A 23421-nucleotide genomic window follows, 5' to 3' on the forward strand; every position below is an offset into this window, starting at 1 on the left:
GGCATCATATGGCCCCTTTAAACAATGCTTCATGCTCACATTCTAGTCAGGAGTTAGCAATAACCCCAAAATTACAAGGGAACCTTTTCTCATTACATAAAAAAATGCTCTGTTGTATAAAAATGAAAACATTGCTGTATAACTTTATTCATTAAAAATAAATGAGCAAAGTTTAAATAAATACATTGTAAATACATTTGTATCCGGTCATTGGAGAACATAAAACCATAGCATGAACACTGGTGATGAACACTGCTAGCATGAACACTAGTGATTCAGACTGACAGATGACATAAATACAAATAAAGAATGAGCCCAATGAAAATCACATGACATCATGAGCTTAAAATATGCAAAAATACACCACCTACAAGTATCCAATCACACAAGCCAAGCCAGGATAAATAGGATGACTGATGTACAACCCACTAGAATAAAGGTCATCCACTAGCATACTATCATACTGCAGTATCACTAGACCTTGAGTCCTAAATGAATTGTGAAACTGATGGCACAAAGCAGAGCATTAGTCATAGAAATAAATTATGTTTTTTTTTGTGACCAATACTGCTGTTAACCATTCTATTTGAAGAATAATTGGAATCACCATCCAAAAAAAAAAAAAAAAATTGAATAAGCACAAACAGTTCTTCCAAACATGAAACAATCGCTGACAAAGACACACACAAAAAAATCTAATCACATTACCAATATTCCTTTCATGCCCGAGAGCGGTTGAGAAAGGGTTGTCAACAATTACTAAACTACACTCAACTGACGTTTGAGCTCAGACCTATAATTTTAAAAGTTCATTAGTTTATTAACAGCTACATTTTAAAAGCTAATCAGAAGCAGAGGGAATGCTTGAGTTAAGGAATGCTTCACACAGGAGCTTTTATTAACTGTGGGCCCCTGTAACCCTGGAGAAAGAGCGCTGTCTCTTTAAGAATGCTGGGCAGACTGTTTGCCAGGCTATTTTAGCTGAGACCAAGCCCCTTATTGACCTACTTTTAACAGGAGCATGGGCATTACCCAGGCCCATGTTGAAAAAAAAAAATCCTTAACATTTTAATTGTAATTTCACATTGCAGTAAAATAGAGCAGATTTACACTATATTTTCCATTAATCCACATATTCTAATACCACACAAAATGTTTGGTCCTTCACTCAAAGAGTCAGCAATGATGTGTGCAAATCACACAATTGCTAAAGACGAATAGTTTAACTGAGTTCTTCATAAAACCCTGGTTCACAACAATTAATACTACTCTACACACAATCCACAATGCATCATGCTGCTTTAACTTTATATCTAGATCTTACATTATCACTGCTGTGCGTTATCCTCCTGCTTACCTGATGTGGCTGTCAGGATTGCGCAAAACTCAGAATTGTAGAATTGTCTACTAATTCCTTCATGAGTGTGAGTGTGAATTGAATTGAGCGTACTCACAGGAAGCTGAATTGGAACTTGAATTGGCATGACAAGAAGTGGAATTTGCTGCAGAAATTTAAGACAGGCAATGCATTCTGGGAAATAAAGTGCTCTTTCACCCTTGTCAACAAGTTAACTAAAATTGTATGGCTATATAACATCTATCTACGATTTTTAAAATGTTTTTGAAAGACATCTCTTCTGCTCACCGAGGCTGCATTTATTTGATATAAAAAAAACAAATAAAAAAAAAACATCAATATTGTGAAATATTATTACAATATAAAAATAACTGTTTACTATTTTTCTATGTTTTCTATGTTATTTATCCCTGTGATGGCGAAGCATTCATTACTCCAGTCTTCAGCACCACATTATCCAAGTGCTCAATTATTGTTATCAATGTTAAAAACAGATGTGCTGCTTAATATTTATGTAGAAACCATGATAAATTTCTTTCAGGATTCTTTAATGAACTGAAAGTTAAGCATTTGTTTTTTTACTGTATTACTATTAAAGTATTTAATATAACTTTTGATCAATTTAACACATCCTTTGCCAAATAAAAGTTAGAATTTTGTTCCTAAACATTTGAACAGTAGTGTATATAATTTTGTTGAATATTTAATTCCACTTCCTTGCATTCAATTTCGAATAGCAATTCTGCATCTTGTTTGTTACCACAATTCAAATTAAATAATTGCACTAGAATTTAAAAGGCATTCTCAATTCAATTCTGATGCACAACCCTGATGGTTGTTAAAAAAAAAACTATCACATCCCGTATTCTTTCAGTGAATGCAGATGAAATTATCTACAACTGTAATTTACTCCAATCCGAAGCCCTCTGCATTTGAAATGGCAATAGTTAACTTTTGCCGCAGTTCTTTCTTGCTCTTGTATGGAGGTAGACAGATCTGGTTGAAACATGTATGCGACACTGGGAGCCTGCAAAGAAAATGAATAGATAAAATAAACTGTAGAGAATGAACTTGCATGCAGTCATTACACTGCAATCTGCCAATGTGATGATTACCAGTCAGTGGAGACATCAATCTTGGAGATCTTGAAGTTGAGGTCGGCCATTCCACCCACAGGAACGCGGTCACTTCCTGTGGTAAAGTGAAGAAGTTTCTTCTGCAGCTCCAAAGGAAAAGCCAGCACCACGTCCCAAAAGGCTCTGCAACACCAGAGTGAACAGTAACATTTCAACCGATAGATATGCATATAAGAGCATGATTATGAAAAATTGTAAACAGGACATGTACCGGATGGTGGGGTCAGTCTTGCTGTAGCCCTCATACTGCACCACTCGCTGCAGAGAGCCCATGTCCAGATTAGGACTTCCACAAACCAGGATCTCAACCTCCTCTGGCCTTAGAAGCTACATAAATGACAGATTTAATGAGTCCTTAAAATACTACAATTGTTGTGATTATGTCGATGCATATGCGCCCCACTTGCATGTGTTCTTTGCAACAAAAAATGTTTGGGTAACACTTTATATACAAGTTCAATACAAGGACATTGTTTAACATTGGCAATAGCTAACATGAGCTAATAATGAATATTAATTTTACAGCATTTATTAGTCTTGGTTAATGTCAGTTTCTACATATGCTAATACATTTTAAACAGTCATTATGAATCACTATTGTTCAAAAATCTGTGTTTTTAGGATTATTTGATGAATAGAAATTTCAACAGCATTTAATTAAAATATAAATATTTTGTAACATTACAAATGTCTTCACTGTCACAATTTAAAGGGATACTCCACCCCAAAATGCAAATTTTGTCATTAATCACTTACCCCCATGTCATTCTAAACCCATAAAAGCTTTGTTCGTCCTCGGAACACAATTTAAGATATTTTGGATGAAAACCGAGAGGCTTGTGACTGTCCCATTGACTGCCAAGTAAATTGCACTCCCTGTCATCAGAAACGCATGGATACGTATTGTACGTTTGGCTTTCCTGTAGCTCAAATAGTAGAGCATGGCGCTAGCAACGCCAAGGTCATGGGTTCGATTCCCACTTTGATTTGAACGGAAACAGCGTATCCATGTGTTACTGATGACAGAGAGTAGCATACGCACTTTGCGTCCATCGGATGCCCAAATTGGCGCTACACTGACACAGAGAGACAGAGAGGAGACAAATTGTTGAATAAATGTCGTTGTTTTTTTTTCTTTGACTACAAAAAGTATTCTCGTCGCTTTATAAAATTCAGATTGAACCACTGATGGCAGATAGACTATTTTGACGATGTTTTTTATACTTTTCTGTGCCTTGACATTGCAATTTACTTGGCAGTCAATGGGACAGTCACAAGCCTCCTGGTTTTCATCCAAAATATCTTAAATTGTGTTCCGAGGACGAACGAAGCTTTTACGGGTTTGGAACGACTGATTAATTGATTAACTGATTAACGAGTGATTAATGACAAAATTAGCATTTTGGGGTGGGGTATCCCTTTAATGTTTTTGCCAAATTAAAGTATTAATCTCTAAAATAAGTTTAAACAGTAGTGTAGTAATATTATTTAAGCCTGAATTATAGTGAATAGTATCTTATAGTTAACCTTGGTTAATAAATACTTTAAAAATTATTGTTCATTGATAGTTTATGATACTTAATGTATTAACTAATACTGGCAAATAGCAAAAAAAATTATAAATAAAAACAAAATAACAACATTTTTATCTGATTCGTATGTTATTCGAACAACAATTTAAAGAAAAAATGAAAGCAGAAGATTCCTGGTAAAATAGCTTGAATTTTTTTTTTTTACATTTTATTTAGAAGACAGAGTCAGAGCAGCATATTAAACAATGTTTTGCATTTGTGCTTATCACATATTTCACATCCCCAACCCCTCCACCCCCTGCCAAAAAATAAAGATGACAAGGATAAAGTAAGCTAAAAGTAAAAAACTAACATTACTCTATGTTGGTGTGAAACCTTGTAAAATATCTATCTTATCAAAATACAACTGTCGCCCCACCCTGCACGTACACAGATGGTGTTGTGCAGTGTGTTGAGAAACAGTCAGACAGTGTGAAAGACTGAAAGATAAAGACAGGTCTTTAAACCACAGAATACTGTAGGTAGCAATGGTCCAAACCAATCTGTCACGTCCTTCCCCTCCCCTAACCCTCCACCTCACCCCAAGCCCAACGAGTCAGATATTACCATTACAAAGCCTCTTACATAAGCTGCCAGGGACATAGTCAACTGTTGCATAATCGCTAAAGACGGGGAGGGTCTAAAGTTGATCATGGTCAGTGGAATCAGGCCAGAGGAGGAACTGAAATCATGTTTATCTATTCTCATTGTGACACTACTTAAATAATCAACCAGACACATGTATAGCTGATCCTACAGCATGCAAGAGAGAAAACAAATAAAAAAAACTGAGCAGAGCAACTGGTGATTGTGCAGTTCAGTGAACCCAGAGAGAAACCAATGACTTACAGGCTGAACATTCCTTAAAATGGTCAGATGAAATAACTCTCCCTCTGCTTTTCTTTTTTCCGTGTGCATCTCTTGATTAAGAGAGCAGTCTGAAGTAGCACCATATTGGGAAGTCTAAATCGAGGCTGAATCATCGCTAAGATAAACAAACGTGTAATTTATGATTTTCCCTGGTGCATAGAGAAAAATATCCAACAATAACAAAACATCATCCTGAACACTCTCTCCTGCGTATTTTAGGCTCACTACAAGTCACTGTTGTTCTTACAAAAGAACATTTTGCAGCAAGAAAGAACATGTGTATTGGTAAATGTGGTTTCTACACAGACTATTCCAGCACACAGTTTAAAACACTCCCTCAACATGTGTTGAGACACAAGAATTTTAATTAATAACTATTAACTGGCAAACTGCATTAATGCATAACAAGCAACAACAAAAACACAACTTCAAGTTCTGCAGATAGAAAAAAAATAAAATAATAATAATCACAATAATTTTTTTTCTCACCATAATAGTAATACCAGAGTGCGTTAATTAGTAAACTAAAAAAGGAAAGTGTCAAAAGAGTTCATGAAGGAACTCAATTACAATGGGGATCGAAAGTTTGGGAACCCCTTGCAGATTCTGCAAGGGGTTCCCAAACTTTCGCATGCCACTGTATGTAATGACAGTTTTGGTCTCTATAAATTATTCTAGGTATTTCAGACAATATTGTAAACTGTAACAGATATTCAGTAATGAAAATAAATTTACATATTGTCTGAAAGAAAAATAATCAAGAATAATTTAAACCAAAACTAATATCACATTGTTGTTGTCATTATAATTAATGATAATTATTCTCTTAGAGTTTATTATACAGTTCTATTATATTCTATTGTATTATTATTACACATGCGTCGTGATACTCTTTCCACAATGGTGGCGCACCACTGCAGACGGGATGAGGAGGAGAAGAATTGTTGAATAAAGTCATTTTTGTTTTCTTTGCATACAAAAAGTATTCTCATTTCTTCATACAATTACAGTTGAAACCCTGATGTCACATGGACTATTTTACTGATGTCCTAGCTATGTTTCTGGACCTGGGAACATTGCAGTTGCATTGCTGTCTATGGAGGGTCAGAGAGCTGAGAGAGTAATTACTTAGTAATAATAAACATTATTATTAACAACATACTTTTCCATAGTGAGACCAATATGACTAATGGAAAAACCTGTGTACAATATTTAAAAGAAAAGAAAACATAAAAAACATTTAGTTAAAACTAGTTAGTTCATTAAGTTAGCATTGGCTGTGTTTAAACATGGAGGAGACCATGTTAAGTGACATACTCAAGAGCTGTACAAAGTCAGATTTCAATTGACATGCTAAGCAGGGTAAGAGACTATGTATTCATTCTATACGACCTTGAGTCTGAGGTCTCTCCCAGCCAGTAGCTGAAGAGCCTGGATATGGTATGGAGATTGAACAAACAAAGCAGGCCCAGTTACAGGGCACCCTTCCAACAGAGGGGGAAGGGACAGCCCATGCACAGATGTAGCCTTTACACACACACACACACACACACACACACACAACGGCCCACAGACCCTGCCCTCTCTCCTGCCCCTGAAACTCTCTCTGTCTGAGAGCCACTTGTAGAATGACTATTCCAGGGCTTGCAGTGCCTCACAACAGCAGTAGCTGTTAAAAATTACTAGCTGCAGTTAAATGTCAAGCTGTTTCTTAGCTTCTGCTTACTTGCTTGCTTCCAGAGTATTCCCATGAGAATTCCTTTTAATTACCAAGTAAGTATTTTGGCAAAAACCATACAAACTCACCATCAGGGCATTTGAGGCACAAACACTATGAAACCCATGATAGAAAGCAGCAAACTGCCTGTAGATGGATTTATTCAGCAGGAAATCAATGTAGAGCTGGACGTATTCTGTGCAGGGGCAAACAGATCAATCCTTCAGTAGCAGGAATAACACAATGAGATAATTCATGTTGAAAAGGGAAAATCCAGTCATGCAGATAACTAGAGAGTGAAGACTCTCTCACCTTTTCTGTTTAGGTTGGTTACAGGGATCTTGTCCCCTCCTGGTTTCAGATTATATGACTTGACCACTCCAAGTTCTTCTTGAAAAACCTAAAAAAGTACAAAAATGACCTCCGCTTTGTTTATCTGCAGATGTTATCACCTGGTTCAATCAGGCAAACACACTTATCTATTAGATACAATGGAAGGGGAAACAAGTCTGAGAGCAAACATCCTGATGCAGGTTGAGTTTAGAGGGGACTCGCCTGAAACGTGGTATAGAAGTCCTCTTCAACGTTTCCTTCATAGCTGAGAAGTTCCCCAAGTCCATGAGCAAGATCCTATGCACACAGAAGAACTCATATTTGACAAGTGTGTGATTTTCTGAATTCCTAGCTTTTTATATGCTCCATACTGTGCATTTCTACTTTCGCAAACAATGCAGTATAAAGGGCACTATCTACACAAATCATAATAAAATTAAAATGCACTGACTATAAAAAAAAATATAAAGATTTTATCATGTATGTGGCATTATGTGAGGTTTCTGTGACTGTGGCAAGGCAAGGCAAGGCAAGTTTATTTAATTAGCACATTTCATACACAGTGGTAATTCAAAGTGCTTTACATAAAAGCAAGTAAAATAGTCATTAAAAAATAATAATAACAACAATATAACAAGGAATTTAAAAACTAACACTCTCAAGCTTTGTTCAAACTCTTCTGCACTAAGTGAAAAAAACCTTCCAAAACACCTAACTATTCCCCTACTTTACCCCTTACTTACTTTGACCATCATAAACCAAACAAATAGAAGTCAACTGATTAACCAACACACTTGTCTTTCTTTGCCCACATTCTCTTTACCATCACAGTAGTTTAGCCTTCTGTTTAAACGTTTAAAATGATATAAAAATGGACTTGAAATGTCTTTAAAGCAAGTTTTTATTATACATAAAATAGTGCAATCAGTTCAGACGTAGCATTACAATTTTTTGCAGCTAATAAAATGGTAGCAAATGAGATGTCTGTGCTGTTTGATGAAAATTCCGGAAATCTAGTTTTTCATTTTAAGAAAGTAGCTTTAGAGATTCCACATCCACATTACCTTTGGAAAAAAGTTTGAAACAAGGAAGCAAACAATGCCCGCAGGCAGTTATGTAAGTTTGGAGGAAGCCTGAGACTGTTAAAACAGAACATCTGGCTCTGCAGTAACACCAGAGTGAAGGGGAATCAATATGTCAAAATACAATCAAACTCTGGTACGTTAAATTTCAGCATACATAATAGTCTGTACTATGACAAAGAGCTTTACAACAGAAGAAATAGCTAATATCGGGCGCCCTCTGCTGGACACATGAAGAGAGGCACTGGCTGAATTTTAACAGGCAAATGTGAATTTTTCGAAATTGAGATTTATGCATCATCTGAAAACTGAATAAATAATCTTTTTGGTGTTTGGTTTGTAAGGATAGGACAATATTTGGCCGAGATACAACTATTTGAAAATCTGGAATCTGAGGGTGCAGAAAATCTAAATATTGAGAAAATCACCTTTAAAATTGTCCAAATGAAGTTCTTAGCAATGCATATTACTAATCAAAAATTAAGTTTTGATATATTTACGGTAAGAAATTTACAAGATATCCATGATTTTTGGCATAAAAGAAAAATGGATAATTTTGACCCATACAATGTATTTTTGGCTATTGCTACAAATATGCATCAGGGACTTAAGACTGTTTTTTTTGGTCCAGGGTCACATATTGTCACCAAAAGAAAACAGTACCCTGTACGCTGAAGTACACTGGAACAATTCAGCCATTATTATCGCATGTGTTTGAAATTAAATGTATTTAAAATTTTGCCTGTGATCTTGCCAAGTTTAATGAAAGTGAAATTGACGTGATGCGTGGCCAAGTATGGTGACCCATACTCGTAATTTGTGCTCTGCATTTAACCCATCCTAAGTGCACACACACAGCAGTGAACACACAAACACCCGGAGCAGTGGGCAGCCATTTATGCTGCTGCGCCCCGGGGAGCAGTTGGGGGTTCGGTGCCTTGCTCAGGGGCACCTCAGTCGTGGTATTGAGGGTGGAGAGAGCGCTGTACATTCACTCCCCCCACCTACAATCCCTGCCGGCCTGAGACTCAAACTCGCAACCTTTGGATTATGAGTCCGACTCTCTAACCATTAGGCCAGGTCTTCCCCAAAATGGTATAATAATATACCCTTTTCAAAAAGCAACTCACATGATATTGGGGAGACCAGGACTAGTTCTCACACAAAATAGTTGAAACAAGAACTGTATCTCAGTAACTAGGTTTTGAGCAAAAAAATGACCAATTACTTACATTGTTGTTTTCTCCTAGTTTAACGTAAGCAAAACAAGTAAACTCCTGTACACTATCATTCAAAAGTTTAGAGTATATTTTTTTAGGTAAGCTTTTTGAAATGTCTTATTCTCACCAAGGATGCATTATTTAATCAAAATTAGCATTGTAAAATATTATAAAAAAATTTAAATAAACATTTTCTGTTTTGATATATTTAAAAATGTAGTTAATGCATTCCAACATGCTGATTGGCTGATCAAGAAACATTTCTTATTATTATCAATGTTGAAAACATTTGTGATGCTTAATATTTTTCAAGAAACTATGATACCTTTTTATCCACTGATTAACAGAGAGATCAAAAGAACACCATTTATTTGAATTTTGTAACATTATAGATGTCTTTTCTATTAAATGTAATCATATTAAATTACCCTTGCTGAAAACACTGTACTGACCATAAACTTTTAAATGGTAAAATCAGAGTTGTATACATTCAGACAATCATTTGATTTTTTTTCTTTTTTTTCTCATAATAATTTCTCATAAACAGCAATAAGTAACAGTAATGGGATACTCTTACATGATATTTAGCTGTATTTGAAACAGAACACAAGAAACTAGCATTTGAAGGGTTAAGGAGATCAAAAGACAGAAAATCATGATACTTCAAAGGCCGCTGTGGGATTCACAAGACAGGCATGACTTTATCAGCAGAGCTGAAAGCCAACAGAGCGCTATTACTGCAGTCCTCAGAACAATGCACCATCTGAGACTTATTAATCGCATCCAGGCGACTAGACAACAGGAGTGTGTGAGTCTGTGAAGGCTGGGTGACACCCTGGAAGTGCAAAAGATAATACAAGAGCTATTTCTGACTCAGTGCTATTCTGTCAGCCATCTACACTGTTTATATATGGCTTAGTGAGCTCAATGTCACCATATAATGAGCATCACATCCTAAATAGTACATATATGCTATACAGGGGCTGGATTACTTAATATTGGAATAATAACACCACACTACACAGTGAGGGCAGGAGGTTCACCCATCAGTGATTGATAAATGTGTTTGTCAAGATTTGGCAGGATTGAATATGATACCATGTGGTGTGTCACAGCTTGTGTACATACAGGCATAATCTGCTGGAGGTCGTCCAGGGTGAGGGTCGCCATGCCGACAGGGGTGTCGAGGTCACATGGCACAATGGGCGGGGTCAGCAGCTTCTTGTAGACGCAAGGGGGGAAGCGGATGTCCAGTGTGATGCTGTTGTACACAGCCAAGCCCATGAGCTGACAGATGGGGTTAAGTTTGCACAACTGGAAGGATTCACAGACCTGACACACACCTCCAGCCTTATGTTACACAATGGCTGCGTCAGAAACCGAAGGCAGCTTCTTCACTGCTTGATGGCCAATGATCTAACAGGCAGCGGTTTATATGAAGGCACCTTTAACACTCTGCTTTCCAAATGTCACATCTAATGATCACCATGTAAGGTGGATGATTTTTAGTCATAGCTACAAATTAGTTTACTTATTTTAACTACCAAACTACACTGCCATTCAAAAGTTTGGGGTAAGAATTATTTTTTTTTTTTTTTAAAGAACTTTTAGTTTTACTCAGTATGAATGATTTTTTTTAAGTGACATTTATAATATTACAAAAGATTTCTATTTCAAATAAATGCTCTTCTTTTGAAACTTCTATTCAACAAAGTCCTCAAAAATATTAAGCAGCATAACAGTTTACAGCATTGATGATATTAAGAAATTTTTCAGCTTTGAAAATTCCGCTTTGGCATCACAGGTGTAAATTACATTTTAAAATATTATTTAACAGAAAACTGTCATTTTAAAATGTAATGATATTTCACAATATTACTATTTTACTATATTTTGATCAAATAAATACTGTCTTGGTAAGAATCTGATCAACCCCAAACAAAAGTGTATAGGCAGGAGTGTGCAATATCAAAGGCAGTAAAGGACACATATAAGCATTTTTTGGGGTTTCAGACACAACCAATGTGAAAACACAAAATCCTTATGCACATCTTCTCCTGTGTTCTTATGCTGTGCCTTCAAGGTAGAACATTTCAATCATTACAAACTGGTTAAAATAAAATCTGAAATTTTGTTCTTTTTAGTGCATGTATGTTAGTTTTACGACTCTATATGCTAATGCACTAGTGTTCTCTTGAACAAGAATGCCCATCCACTAAAACCACCAACTTTTGACTACAAATAATGATTCATGGCTGAAATATAAACTAAAGTCTTCTGGCTTGTATGCCTCTGATGATGTTTGGCGAACTTCTCCAATCTTTTTGCCTGCTTAAACCCTGCCCCATTCTTACAATTGACTGCAAGCTCACATTCAAATCTGCCTTCATTCAATCAACAACCGATGAATAGAAACAAGCCCCCACCCTACCTTTTTTTTTCTTTTTCACTCAAAAGTATGTCATAATTCTGAAGAAAAGATCTGCCACTACTTCTTTTTAATCTCAACTTTAAAGTCTTAAAGTCTAAATTTTCTGTGCAACTGGTGGCATCAAATGGAATTGTAATCTGCTTGAGCAGCCAAATTTAATACCAACTGAAGATGAAGGGAGTGGTTGAAACACTTTAGTGTTGCACAACTTACAGAAGTTATTTAAGATTTGCTAATATTGCAACATCACCTACAGTATAGCAGCACAGTAAGATGCATGGAAGAACACCCAACAGGTGTACAATATATTTAAAGGAAAATGTGAAGAGCCCTGCACGTAAGTACTTTCAGCTGTAGCTGACAACTCAGCCCCATGTGCTCTCCATATGTGTAGCTAGGGCGATGGAAAAAAAGTCCTCCGCTCAGGAGAGAGAGCAGACAGGCGGGACAGTTTCCATGAGGACTGCAACGATGAGACAACACAAACCGAGCCCTGGCTGTTCCTAACGAGACAAAACAAAAGAATCTTTATTTCATAATTTTTCACTGATGTGACACAGCAATTCTGTGCTAAAGGAGAGGGAGCTCTGAGGCCGAGCTTTGGACTTGCAGCCACATGCATTGACAAGCCTAAGCCAGAGGGGACAATTAGAGGGTTAACAGCTGGACATGGTAGGCTTTCGCTGCCACCGTGTCTCTCCCCACACGTTCCCGAGAGCACCGTATGGAGCAGTTCTCGACTCTGACAAGGCTCGCTCACACACCACATCACTTACAAAGCCATTTCATAACCATAACTATATATGTGCATCTGTCTTTAGCTTCATATTGCATTATAACCTTGTGTTCTTGACATTTACAAATCACATGGCATAAAAATAGCATATGCTCCATTTTCACATCACCACAGCACAGATTGGTGGCAGAAAATACACTTCCCACCAGAAAACAGAAGGACGAGAATGAACGTCAGATGTATGTGCCAAATGGGAGCTGACTCTGTATTTATGTGCTATTTTAAGTTTGTCACACCCACATGTGACCACCTATACTGTATAAACTGCAGGGAAATGAAAGGATACGGCTCCAACCAATCGGAACTCAGAGTAGTTGTCACATTTCCAGCTGCTGAACCAATGACATTGGGACTCCTTCACATACGTGAACATACCTGCAACATGACACACAGATGCAGAAAAGAACAATTACTATTCACTAAGAAAAAGCAGCAACCACTGATTGTGTTATGTATTTACACCACTGTCGAAATAAATTATCCAAATGAGGACTGACGACTCAAGTCTGACACTTGAAGTCTTGAAGATACTTTCCTACACTGTTGAACCAGACACTTTAATATTTTAATGTTATCTTTTATTTTCCCTTATCATAGCAGTGTTATTACCTGACTATACTGTTTCTGAGCCACATAAGAATAGAGGCTACTACAGAGAGCTTTAGTTTATGAAACTGCATAATTGCTTTGCAGGTATAGTACTATACGTTCATCTAACTAGATCACTTTTCTTTACTCTCCTAAGGTCCACAATTTTTACATTACTTTGTTTTTTGTCAGACAGTTTAACGAATTATGCTCATTGTTTTGATTGCTCTCATTAAATATCAAGGGATCTGAGTAAGAAAATTTACATTAATAAATAATTTACTACTACAAATACAAAAACACACAAACTCATATATATACAGTGTGTGTGTGTGTGTGTGTGTGTGTGTGTTTACTTGTTTATGCTACATTGTGGGGACCAGCCTGCGGATTTATTATTATTTTATTTATTATTATATAATAAATTATTAATAATAAAAATAACACAATTTTATAAAACATTTAAATTTGTATTTCAAATAAAATATTATTTTATTTAATAATAAAAATGATTAAAAACAGTAAATTATGTTTATCTGAAAATGTAACAATACAAACAGGTTTTCTGTAAGGGTGGGTTAGGGCAGGGGTTCTCAAACTTTTTTGTCAGCCGAACCCCTTTGACAAATTATTTACTTAAAGTACCCCCTGATATTTTAAGTAAATATTTCTATAATTTAATGGCACATTTATATGTTGAATTTTAAAAACATTTATTTTTATCAGTTTTAAATTTCAGCAATATTTATATAGCTGTTGTTATTTTTACACTTATTTTTTCCACAATAATTGTTTAAATACAGGGTTTCCCAAAAATATAATTATTTTTATACCTTTAAGATTTTACATTTACATGAAAATGGTATAAACCTGTAACATTTGTTTGCAAAAACTTTTTATTTTATTTATTTTATTATTAATTCGCTAATAGTATACACTCGTAGGCACACCCTGTACCTACTCACGAACCCCCTGCAATTCCCTCACGAACCCTGGGTTAGGGGATAGAAAATATTGCTTGGTCAGTTTAAAAACAATAGAAGTCTATGGAAAGTCCCCACAATTCACACACACAATACCTGCATTGCTGATCATGGTTTTGAATATTAATGTTCAACTACCTTTTTAAAATTATTTCTTATAATAAACCTCATTAAATTTTGTTACCGAGGAGACATCTTTGTTCAAGACATTGAGAGTAAACATTTAAATAGTCTAACATATTTTGGTATTTTGCCTCTCAAGAAAAATATGCTTAGACATTTTTAATGAGATTACAGATTTATTCCGATTCTTTTTACCACCTGTATTGTCAAAGACTGGCACAGTTTGTCCTGATTGTCTTACCATAGTCTGTGTGAAAAATCTGTCGAATCAGGAGAAGAAACCACTCTTTTGTGAGTCCACCCATGTCCAGCCCCGCTTCCCCAACAAACGTCACTTTCAGTTTTTTCTTCAGGTCTGCTCGCTTTCTCGAAAGCTATTAAAAAAAGGAACACATTTATGGAGGGGCCATTTTTCCAAATTAAGTCTTAGCCAGACTTAGAACTTTCCAGAACATAATGTACATGCTGTTGGCTGAAAGTCCTCTCAGCCTAAGAAAACAAAACGTAGATTTCTGCTACTTTACACAGAGCAATGCATCCCAAACATTAGTATGTCCTCCATTAGAGCTAAATAGTTTTCAATGGTTCAAGGGAGCTCCTGGTAACATCTACAGGAACAGATGCAATTCTACGTTTAGATTTGGACCAAGCAGTATTACCTCATCCAGTGAGTCACTGACCAGCTGCAGACGCCTAACTTTAATGTTGAGAAACAGCAGACTCATATCCACCCTCTGCCTGCGAGAAACCTTGTCCACCAGGGTTTGCTGCATTGGACATATAAAGGAATGCATTTGTCAGTCAACAAACAGGTTTGTAGAACATGGCCACATCTAGGTTTTATTCAGTGTCTGTATGTTTCTTGTTTCTGAGTAACACTTCTTAAACAGATGATGTCTGTCTACTTGCGGTGTATGATCATATTATTCTCCAGCCACGTGTCTGTTTATCCTACAGTCTGGACACATATGTTTGGGAGGGAGCCATAGGAATGGCCGCCCCACCCAAGCTAGGATTGTTATCAGAAAATACTCTCTGACTAGAACACATATTTTCCCAAACAGAGACTAGCTTTTTCATCTTAAGACAGTTTTAGCTATAGTGAGAGCTCATTGTGCAATTGAACTCTCACCCTGGCCATGCTGATCATCTGCTGCTCAGAGTCTCTCTGGATGATGGCCTTCTTCACTACTGTGGACAGGATGAAGGGGAACTGACAGAAGGTGAACCTGAGAAAATATAGATCAGAAATTACTTGGTCTTAGGTACAAGTTTAAAGTGTTCACTGGTGACAGACCAATATAGCTTAAATTCAGTTTATTATTCTAACCCTAGTAGTCTAACGAGTCACATGACACCGGGGAGAGAAAATGGCTAACTGGGCCCAATTTGGACATTTTCACTTAGGGGTGTACTCACTTTTGTGGCCAGCAGTTTAGACATTAATGGCTGTGTGTTCAGTTATTTTGAGGGGACAGCAAATTTACACTGTTATACAAGCTGTACACTCACTACTTTACATTGTAGCAAAGTGTCATTTCTTCAGTGTTGTCACATGAAAAGATATAATAAAATATTTACAAAAATGTGAGGGGTGTACTCACTTCTGTGAGATACAGTATATATATACTATAAATATAAATATTATTATTATTATTACAGAAATACTATTACAGTTTAAAACAACTCTTTCTTCTTTTATTACATTTTATTATTATATTTATATTTGTGTTGGCAAAGCAAAATTTTCAGGAGCCATTATTTCAGTTTTTAGTGTCACAGCATCCTTCACATCATTTTAACATGCTGATGTGGTACTCAAGAAACATGACCTCTTATTATCATTATCAATGCTGAAAAAGTTGCGCTACTTAATATTTTTGTGGAAACTGTGATGCACTTTTTATCAGGATTCAGGATTTATGACTAGAAAGTTCAAAAGAATCAAAAGCATTTATTTTAAATCTTTTGTAACATTACAAATGCCTTTACTGCCACTATTGACCAATTTAATGCATTCACACTAATAAAATAAAAAAATAAATACAAGAAACTAATAAAAAAATCTTACTGACCCCAATCTTTTAAATGCAGTACATTTTAATGACAAGTATCACGCATAAATCTTACAATTTAGTCATTTTTAAGATGGAAATTATTTATGCTTAAAACATGCCATTGTGCTAATTAAAATAAGAAAAAAAATATATTGTAAAAATGAAAATACAATATTTTCTTGTTTTAAGGACAAAAACAAGACAAAACTCAAATTTTGAAGTGTTATGTGAAATTATATTTTTATATTCACACCTGTTTGAATTTCCGTGAGCCTGCCACGTGTGGTAATCCTCCATAAAGTCTATGTGGTCCAATGTTAGGTTGTAGAAATCAGTGAAAGGGATGATAGGGGGAGAGGAAATGCTATTTGCAGCATCTGTTAAAACAAGACCAATGTTAGGATTCTTTTGGTTCAAAGTACTACGAGAAAGCATCTCGATTGTCTCCAGGCCCTCTATAGTTGCCAGCACAGTAGTACTCACTAAGCAGGGAAAGGACTTTAGTGGCTGAGGGAATCCACCAGGAGCATTTGGCCATGGGCGGCAACTCTTCTGGCTTGGCAGGAAATAGGCGGGTAGTGATGAAGAGCTGCAAACGCTCCACCAGCTGTTTGAAACGCTTCTGAGGCAGCCTGAAAGATGAAATATATCGTAAACAGGAAGATATAATCCATACACACTTCTTTCTTTACTGACAATTTGTGTAATGCCTTGACACTGGCTAGCTCTGCTATTTGTTGGATTTACACAATTAAAACCACAATTACTTAGAATGCAAAAAAGCCAAAAAGCTAATTTATTTAAAATACTTTTCCATTGTGAATTGCTCTCTTGTACAGACTCACTTTTTAAACCAGTGCATCAGGAAATGGTGGTCCGCTTCAGCCAGGGCTGCTATTTGCCTCAGTAAGTGTGCATAGATGACATATGTGGCTGGGCTGGTGTACTGAGGGTTCTGCAACACAGAGAGGCATTTCAGCAAACTTCAAAAAGGAAATATAACTTTTCATTTAGGAGCAGAGAAAGAAGTCTGGCTTTTAATAAGAAGTGGCACTGCAGCTCTTTTCCTCTCCAGTATGACCTCATCCCTTCCTTAGGCACGGCAAACGCAAATAATACAGAGTCTGCCTGACATTAGTGGCAGACAGATCAGCCCAATAATTGCCTCTGCTTTTCAATTTCATCATGTCCTCCAGAGAAATGTAGGTCAGAGAGCCCATCAACAGTCTGGAGATGAATACCGCTATATGCGAACTCTGGAGAAGACCGACATCTGTTCATGCTTCTGTTTATGAAACAGTCTAACTCTCACCACCACTGATCCCCATCAAATGGAGAGAAAAAACGTTTCATAAAGCTGAAAACCCAAATCAAATCCAAGCTAACCAAGCCATCACCTAACTCTCTGCCTACGGCTTCCCAGGCTTAAATCCAGTGGCTGTGCCCTTATTTGGACAGTCCCAGGCCAGCCTGCGCTGGTCATGTGTGAAGTAAACACTTAGCTCACGATCTGTCTGCACCAGAGCAGAGCTATTGCTGGAGTCAATGGGCCATGTGGTGAGAGAGGAGATCAAGAGTTTCCTGAAACTCCAATTCGCCTCTTACTTAGCCTGGGGTGTTTAGTGTGGCTGCCAACACAAAGGGCAAATCAAAGACAGATTAGAGCAATTTTGCTGTGTAAGTGCACATCTATAGGATTGCACGCAGATAACTGCTTTGGTTTGCAAAGGGAATTTACAGGTAATGCAGAAAAGTATCACATGTCTTTGGGTTCTGTGTGTAATGAAGGCAATTTTGTGTTAATGGCATGTGTTGGGGTAACAAACTGAAAGATGCTAGATTTTTTAATAGTGTGATAGTAACTGTTCTCACAACAAATGTTTCCAATGAGCACCAAAACTTTACACCACTGTATTTGTTAATCACATTTTATTGTGCAAAAAGCTTTACAGGTGAGCAAACTGAGATAAAACACGCTCTCCTAAACTGTCTTCTCTCACTTTCGTACTGTGCACTGTAATGGTTCTTTTTGTGAATCAATTTGTTCATACATTTCAAGTCATTAACCGATTCATAGATTGGATACAATTGACAGATTAAATAATCACTGATTAGTGCAGCCCCTGTTGTTGCACATTATTTAGTTACATGCTGATGTCACAATGTTTTCAAACTGATAGCAATTCTGGTTCATAAAGTTTTTGATTTTTAATATATCAATTATTATGCATCTTATGTTAATTCTAACACCCTAATTGAGATCAAATTTTAGAGCCAGTATTTCTGACAAATAAATACAGCTCTGGTTATAGCAATAAACAATGTGGTTCAATATAGTTAGCTACTTTTTGATAACCTACTGCAGATCAGCCCATTAAGCCAGGATGTAATAGTGAAAGAGAACATAACTATCTTAAGAGATAAACAGAACTAAACATTTCTTTACAAACAAAAAGAAAACACACAAGTGTGCAAAAACAATGCCATTACCTGCACAAGAACAAAATACGCTCTAAGATCATCCTTTGTGCGAGGCCTAAAAATACAAAAACAAAACTGACAGTGATTCTTTTTTAATCACTATTTTCTGCAAAGACTTCATGTCCTCTTTTAGCGCTTCAATGAGAGAACACAATGCACTACTCACCCTTTCCATTCTCTTAATAAGCTATTAATAATTCCCTTCAGGACTGATTTCTGTGTGTCCGCAGGCTGCAAATTAGTCAGATTAAACCAGTTTTGTTAAAGCCAAAACAACAGACAGAGCACAATGGCTTACTGTGTAATTCAATTACAAGAGAACTTCAGTCAGTTCTTACAATGGAAAGTTTCTTTCTTACCGTGTGGAGTAAGGCATCATAAACAATATTGACAAATTTGATGTTTATTCCTGAGTCTTCAATAGTGTTAAAGGGAGCATTTGCTTCTTTCTGAAAATAAAAACATTATTCATACTTTCTACCATCCACTTACATGGTGCGCTTTATATATACTTCACATTTTAAATGGATGGTAACCCATTCACCTCATATAAGAATAACATTTTCTGATGAAACCATATGCAGATGTTGTTTTTTACTCCCTGAATGAGCTCATTGATTCATTTAGAGACCAAAATGTTCAGTTTTCCCTGACTTTCACGGTTACTTTTTCCACCGACTTCCAAGAGTTCTCATTAAAAACTTTGGCTAAACTTAAAAGGATGTTTCATTCATAAAATTGACCATTATTCAAAAGCCTAAATAAAAACACACTTAGACAAGTCAATTATATGCTATTAATAATTGAGTAACTAGTAAAATATATATTTTTTAAATAATTATATTTTAAAGGACTGTTGTTATATTTTACACACAGTAAATTAACTGATAATTCACAGTAAAAGCTGTGGTTCATTTGGGCCTTTTTGGCAAAGTAAGCTTATGCTCAAAAGGGATTTCAAGCAATATGAAAACAATCAACAGCAATCTAGTAAAAACTTTTAAAACATGAACAAGACACTGTATTGAGAGCTTCAACACACCTTAAATGCACCATTGAGTTCCAAAAAGGAATCAAATGTGGTCAAGTAGAAATCATGGACTTGCTTCCAATCCCCTGAGATAGTTGCCCTTTCAACATCATCCCTACAGCCGGACAAAGACACAATTAAAAAAACACTGTAATTGACCTTGGGAATTCTGCAGGTTGACTAAAGGAAGAAGCACGTACTGAAACTCTTTGGCGGTTTTGGTCCGAATGGGAATAATGGGTTCTGAGACAAAACGAGCCTTCACTTCTGGAGGGAGAACATCAATAGAGATACGATGCTTCTGTCTCACATCTGGACATATTGGAGGAAGCTCTCTCACTGAAAACAAACGCACACAGAATTAATTAGACAGCAGCTCACAATATGAGCAAGGTGGGTCGTTCATCTTGCTCTCCAGGGGGATTTTTGCAATCACTCTACAGCTAACAATTATTTGTCATTATCTAATCAGAAACAACTATCTGAACAATGACTCTCAGCATCCCAACAACCACCTGGTAACATACAATCACCATCAGCGCAGTGTGTTGTTATATTTAATAAAGGCACTCTAGTCCTTTAATTCTCAACAAATGCACTGATTAAAGCTGATGCGTTAAGATTCACAAAAAGATTTGTACTTGTGGACTACAGGAACAACCGACATTTTCAAGGTTCGCCCAGTGAATTTATAAGGTAAAGTGAGAACATTTAACAAGCTTTAGCACTGCGTCAGGCCTCAGTCCATGTAGAGTCTTCCTAACAAGTCCCCAGCTCATCTGTGCTACAGACAGACGTGAACACACTTGTGCCTTGTCACAGACTTGAAGCTGAATGCATCTCATAGACTACATCTTTGATCTCCCAGACAAAGAAAGGGAAACAGCTGCTTGAAACAGTGAAGTGGTTATCAATTCAAAGCAGCCAAAATGGACTGCTTTGAAATGCAATTAGTTTTTTTGTTGTCGTTGCAAAAGGGAATTACCTTTAAATCGCTCATGCATATCATTTTAAAACCATAGTAACCCTTGCTTGAGTTACCTGCTTGTAGATCTAAAGCACTGACTATGGACGGATAAAATTTGTTTAATAATATTTAAAAAAATCAAGTTATGCAACAAGAAACAGCTAAAACTGGCAGCGCTGGAAGCAGTCTGACCTTGTTTGACTGCAGGTAGCAGGAGCGGAGAAGAGAGACTGTGGCTGCCTGACTCTCTTTTGTGATTCAGGGTGGAGATGAAGCTTCCATAAGAGGGGAAAGGGAGCTTCGGTCCACGATCCAAGCTCTGGCGATGAAATTATCCTCGTTATATTCCAATATTTATAAAAAATATTGTGCTGTGGCACACCTGTACTCTGCTGATAAAACAAATGGCAATAGAGAACAGATACCACAATAAACTATATTTAGCCTACTATACTACACTAGACTGACAGATTAACATCTAATTAAGCAAAAATCTGAAAAATAAATAGCCTGCTAAATAATATATGTCCCCTTATTCAAATAGCTGAATAAAAATAAGTATCAGTAAAGAATACAATAGCCTACATATTAAAGCACATTTAAGCAATAGTGGAAACCTTGTTAATTGAGATTGTGTCTCTCATTGCGTAACCAGCAGCAGCATCAGTGTTGTTTTGCGGAAACGAAACATTATGCCTGATGTATTATGTGTGCTTTCAACACCAGGAAAATACAAAATCACTAAAAGAAAATGCGCTGTGAGTGCAGTAGGTTGAGCTAAATATTCCATGAATCACATATGCCGATTTTACAGAGACTTGAGTTATTTAACACTACGTCGTTGTCTCAGCAGTAGGCTAATTTCGTAAAGAATACAGTATAATTTCCATTAGGACAACCACGCCAATTCAAAGGCAAATGCAAGTGCATAAAAGTGCAAAAAAATATGCATTCACGTGATATATTAATATATAATATTTGAATATTCAAAAGTTATATTAACCATAGTCAGCAATATTTGAAAAATACTTACATGATTTAGTATAGGAGGAAGTCTGTCTCTGTGCCTTTCTTCAAATGGACAGTTATTTTCGCTCATGTTTAGATGCATGTCCTCTGAAGAAAAGCCTTTCGAGCGCAGTTACATGGCTTATTTTTCTGGAAAAAAGTACTTTTCCCGTCTGCGTAATCTCAGTGCTCACTTTCCTTTTACTTTGAGAAATACAGTAACAGTGAGTGAGTCCAGTACGGTCTGTTCTTTTTGCTAAAGCAGGTGAGTTTTTGAGACTAAGATGACCAAAAAAGGCTGATCTTTGCTTGTCAAAGAGAACAAACGAAGTGGGCAAGAAGAAAAGTAAAAAGAAAAGATACAAAAATCTTCGCGACGCTGCGTTTAGTGAGTAAAGTAACTTGAAGAAATGCCGTGGCGTCTATGTGCGGTCCAGCTGTACGCTGGCGCCATGTTGTTGAGGATGAGGATGATGAGGAGGAGGAGGAGGAGGTTTGTAGTTACGGACTTGGATACGGCCGTGCTGAGCTGAGTCAGATTTATTGCACACCTCTAATTAAGATCTTTCCTAGAACTTAAAATACACCCAGCTAAACTCTATTTGTATGTCACATCAAAATCACATTTCTAGTTTGAAAGAAAAAAAAAAAAAAAACGTGAAAGTTGACAGAAATATAAAGAAAGTCCACTTTGAATTTAAATCAGTCACATGTTCCATTTCATGATGGTGTTGCATTAGTTGGCAGCTCCCTTTGTAGGACATAGACAACAAGCTAGTTCACCAGGTTTTATATGAAGCCCGTGAAGATGAGCAATCTTTGGGACTGAAGCAGATGACCTGTGACCTCTGATCTCAGGTGCTGACCCATCTGCGTGTGCTCCAGGAGCGGATGAATCAGTCTCTTAGACATTATTTGTTTATTTATGGTTGTTTTAATATCTGTAAGACCATACATGCTCTCAATGTCAAATGCAGAAATATTCATTCATGCATTCATGACGTCGAGGCTAGATTATTGTAATGCTTTATTGGGTGGTTGCTCTGCGCGTTTAATAAACAAACTCCAGCTGGTTCAAATTCAAAATGCAACAGCTAGAGTTCTTACTAGAACCAGGAAGTATGACCACATTAGCCCGGTTCTGTCAACACTGCACTGGCTCCTATTAAACATTGTATACATTTTAAGATCTTGCTAATTACCTACAAGACCCTGAATGGTTTGGCACCTCAGTATTTGAGTGAGCTCTTATCACATGTCCTTCATGTCCGCTGCGATCTCAAAACTCTGGCCATTTGATAATACCTAGAATATCAAAATCAACTGCGGGCGGGAGATCGTTTTCCTATTTAGTGCCCAAACTCTGGAACAATCTACCTATCACTGTTCGGGAAGCAGACACACTCTGTCAGTTTAAATCTAGATTAAAGACCCATCTCTTTAACCTGGCGTAGGCCTACACATAATACACCATCGCATTTCTATCATTCAAATCTGTTAAAGGATTGTTAGGCTGCATTAATTAGGTCAACCAGAACCGGGAACACTTCCCAAAACACCCGATGTCTACGCTAATATTAGTCTGTTTCTTTCTTATTCCAAGGTCACCGTAGCCACCCGGATCCAGTCCGTATCCAAATCAGATGGTGGATCAGCACCTAGAGATGACCT

At 36.7% G+C, this 23421-nt stretch overlaps 1 protein-coding gene across 1 annotated transcript; it reads right to left on the reverse strand.

Moving 5' to 3' along the window:
- Positions 1-120: 120 nt before the first annotated feature.
- Positions 121-22222, reverse strand: LOC306857417 (putative E3 ubiquitin-protein ligase HECTD2). Its single transcript, XM_079397351.1, has 21 exons — positions 21776-22222; positions 20935-21061; positions 19976-20114; positions 19788-19890; positions 19105-19194; positions 18912-18976; positions 18755-18800; positions 17110-17219; positions 16748-16896; positions 16518-16641; positions 15340-15436; positions 14867-14974; positions 14449-14581; positions 12800-12888; positions 10415-10573; positions 7207-7281; positions 6964-7051; positions 6741-6847; positions 2705-2820; positions 2473-2616; positions 121-2384 (listed from the first exon to the last, which is right to left on the reverse strand). Exons 1-21 carry the CDS (start codon positions 21851-21853, stop codon positions 2264-2266), a joined length of 2268 nt encoding a protein of 755 aa, XP_079253477.1. The 5' UTR covers positions 21854-22222; the 3' UTR covers positions 121-2263.
- Between the last annotated feature and the right edge of the window lie 1199 nt (positions 22223-23421).

This window comes from Barbus barbus (assembly GCF_936440315.1).
Source record: "Barbus barbus genome assembly, chromosome: 38".
Taxonomy (NCBI): Eukaryota; Metazoa; Chordata; class Actinopteri; order Cypriniformes; family Cyprinidae; genus Barbus; species Barbus barbus.

Bases quoted from the DNA above. Each gene is read 5' to 3' on its own strand.
- LOC306857417 (XM_079397351.1), bottom strand. From the start codon at position 21,853: ATGCATCTAAACATGAGCGAAAATAACTGTCCATTTGAAGAAAGGCAC. The intron at 19,891-19,975 runs GTACGTGCTTCT...GTCCGGCTGTAG, and splicing joins AAAACCGCCAAAGAGTTTCA to GGATGATGTTGAAAGGGCAA. The intron at 17,220-18,754 runs GTAATGGCATTG...TCTGTGTTGCAG, and splicing joins CGTATTTTGTTCTTGTGCAG to AACCCTCAGTACACCAGCCC.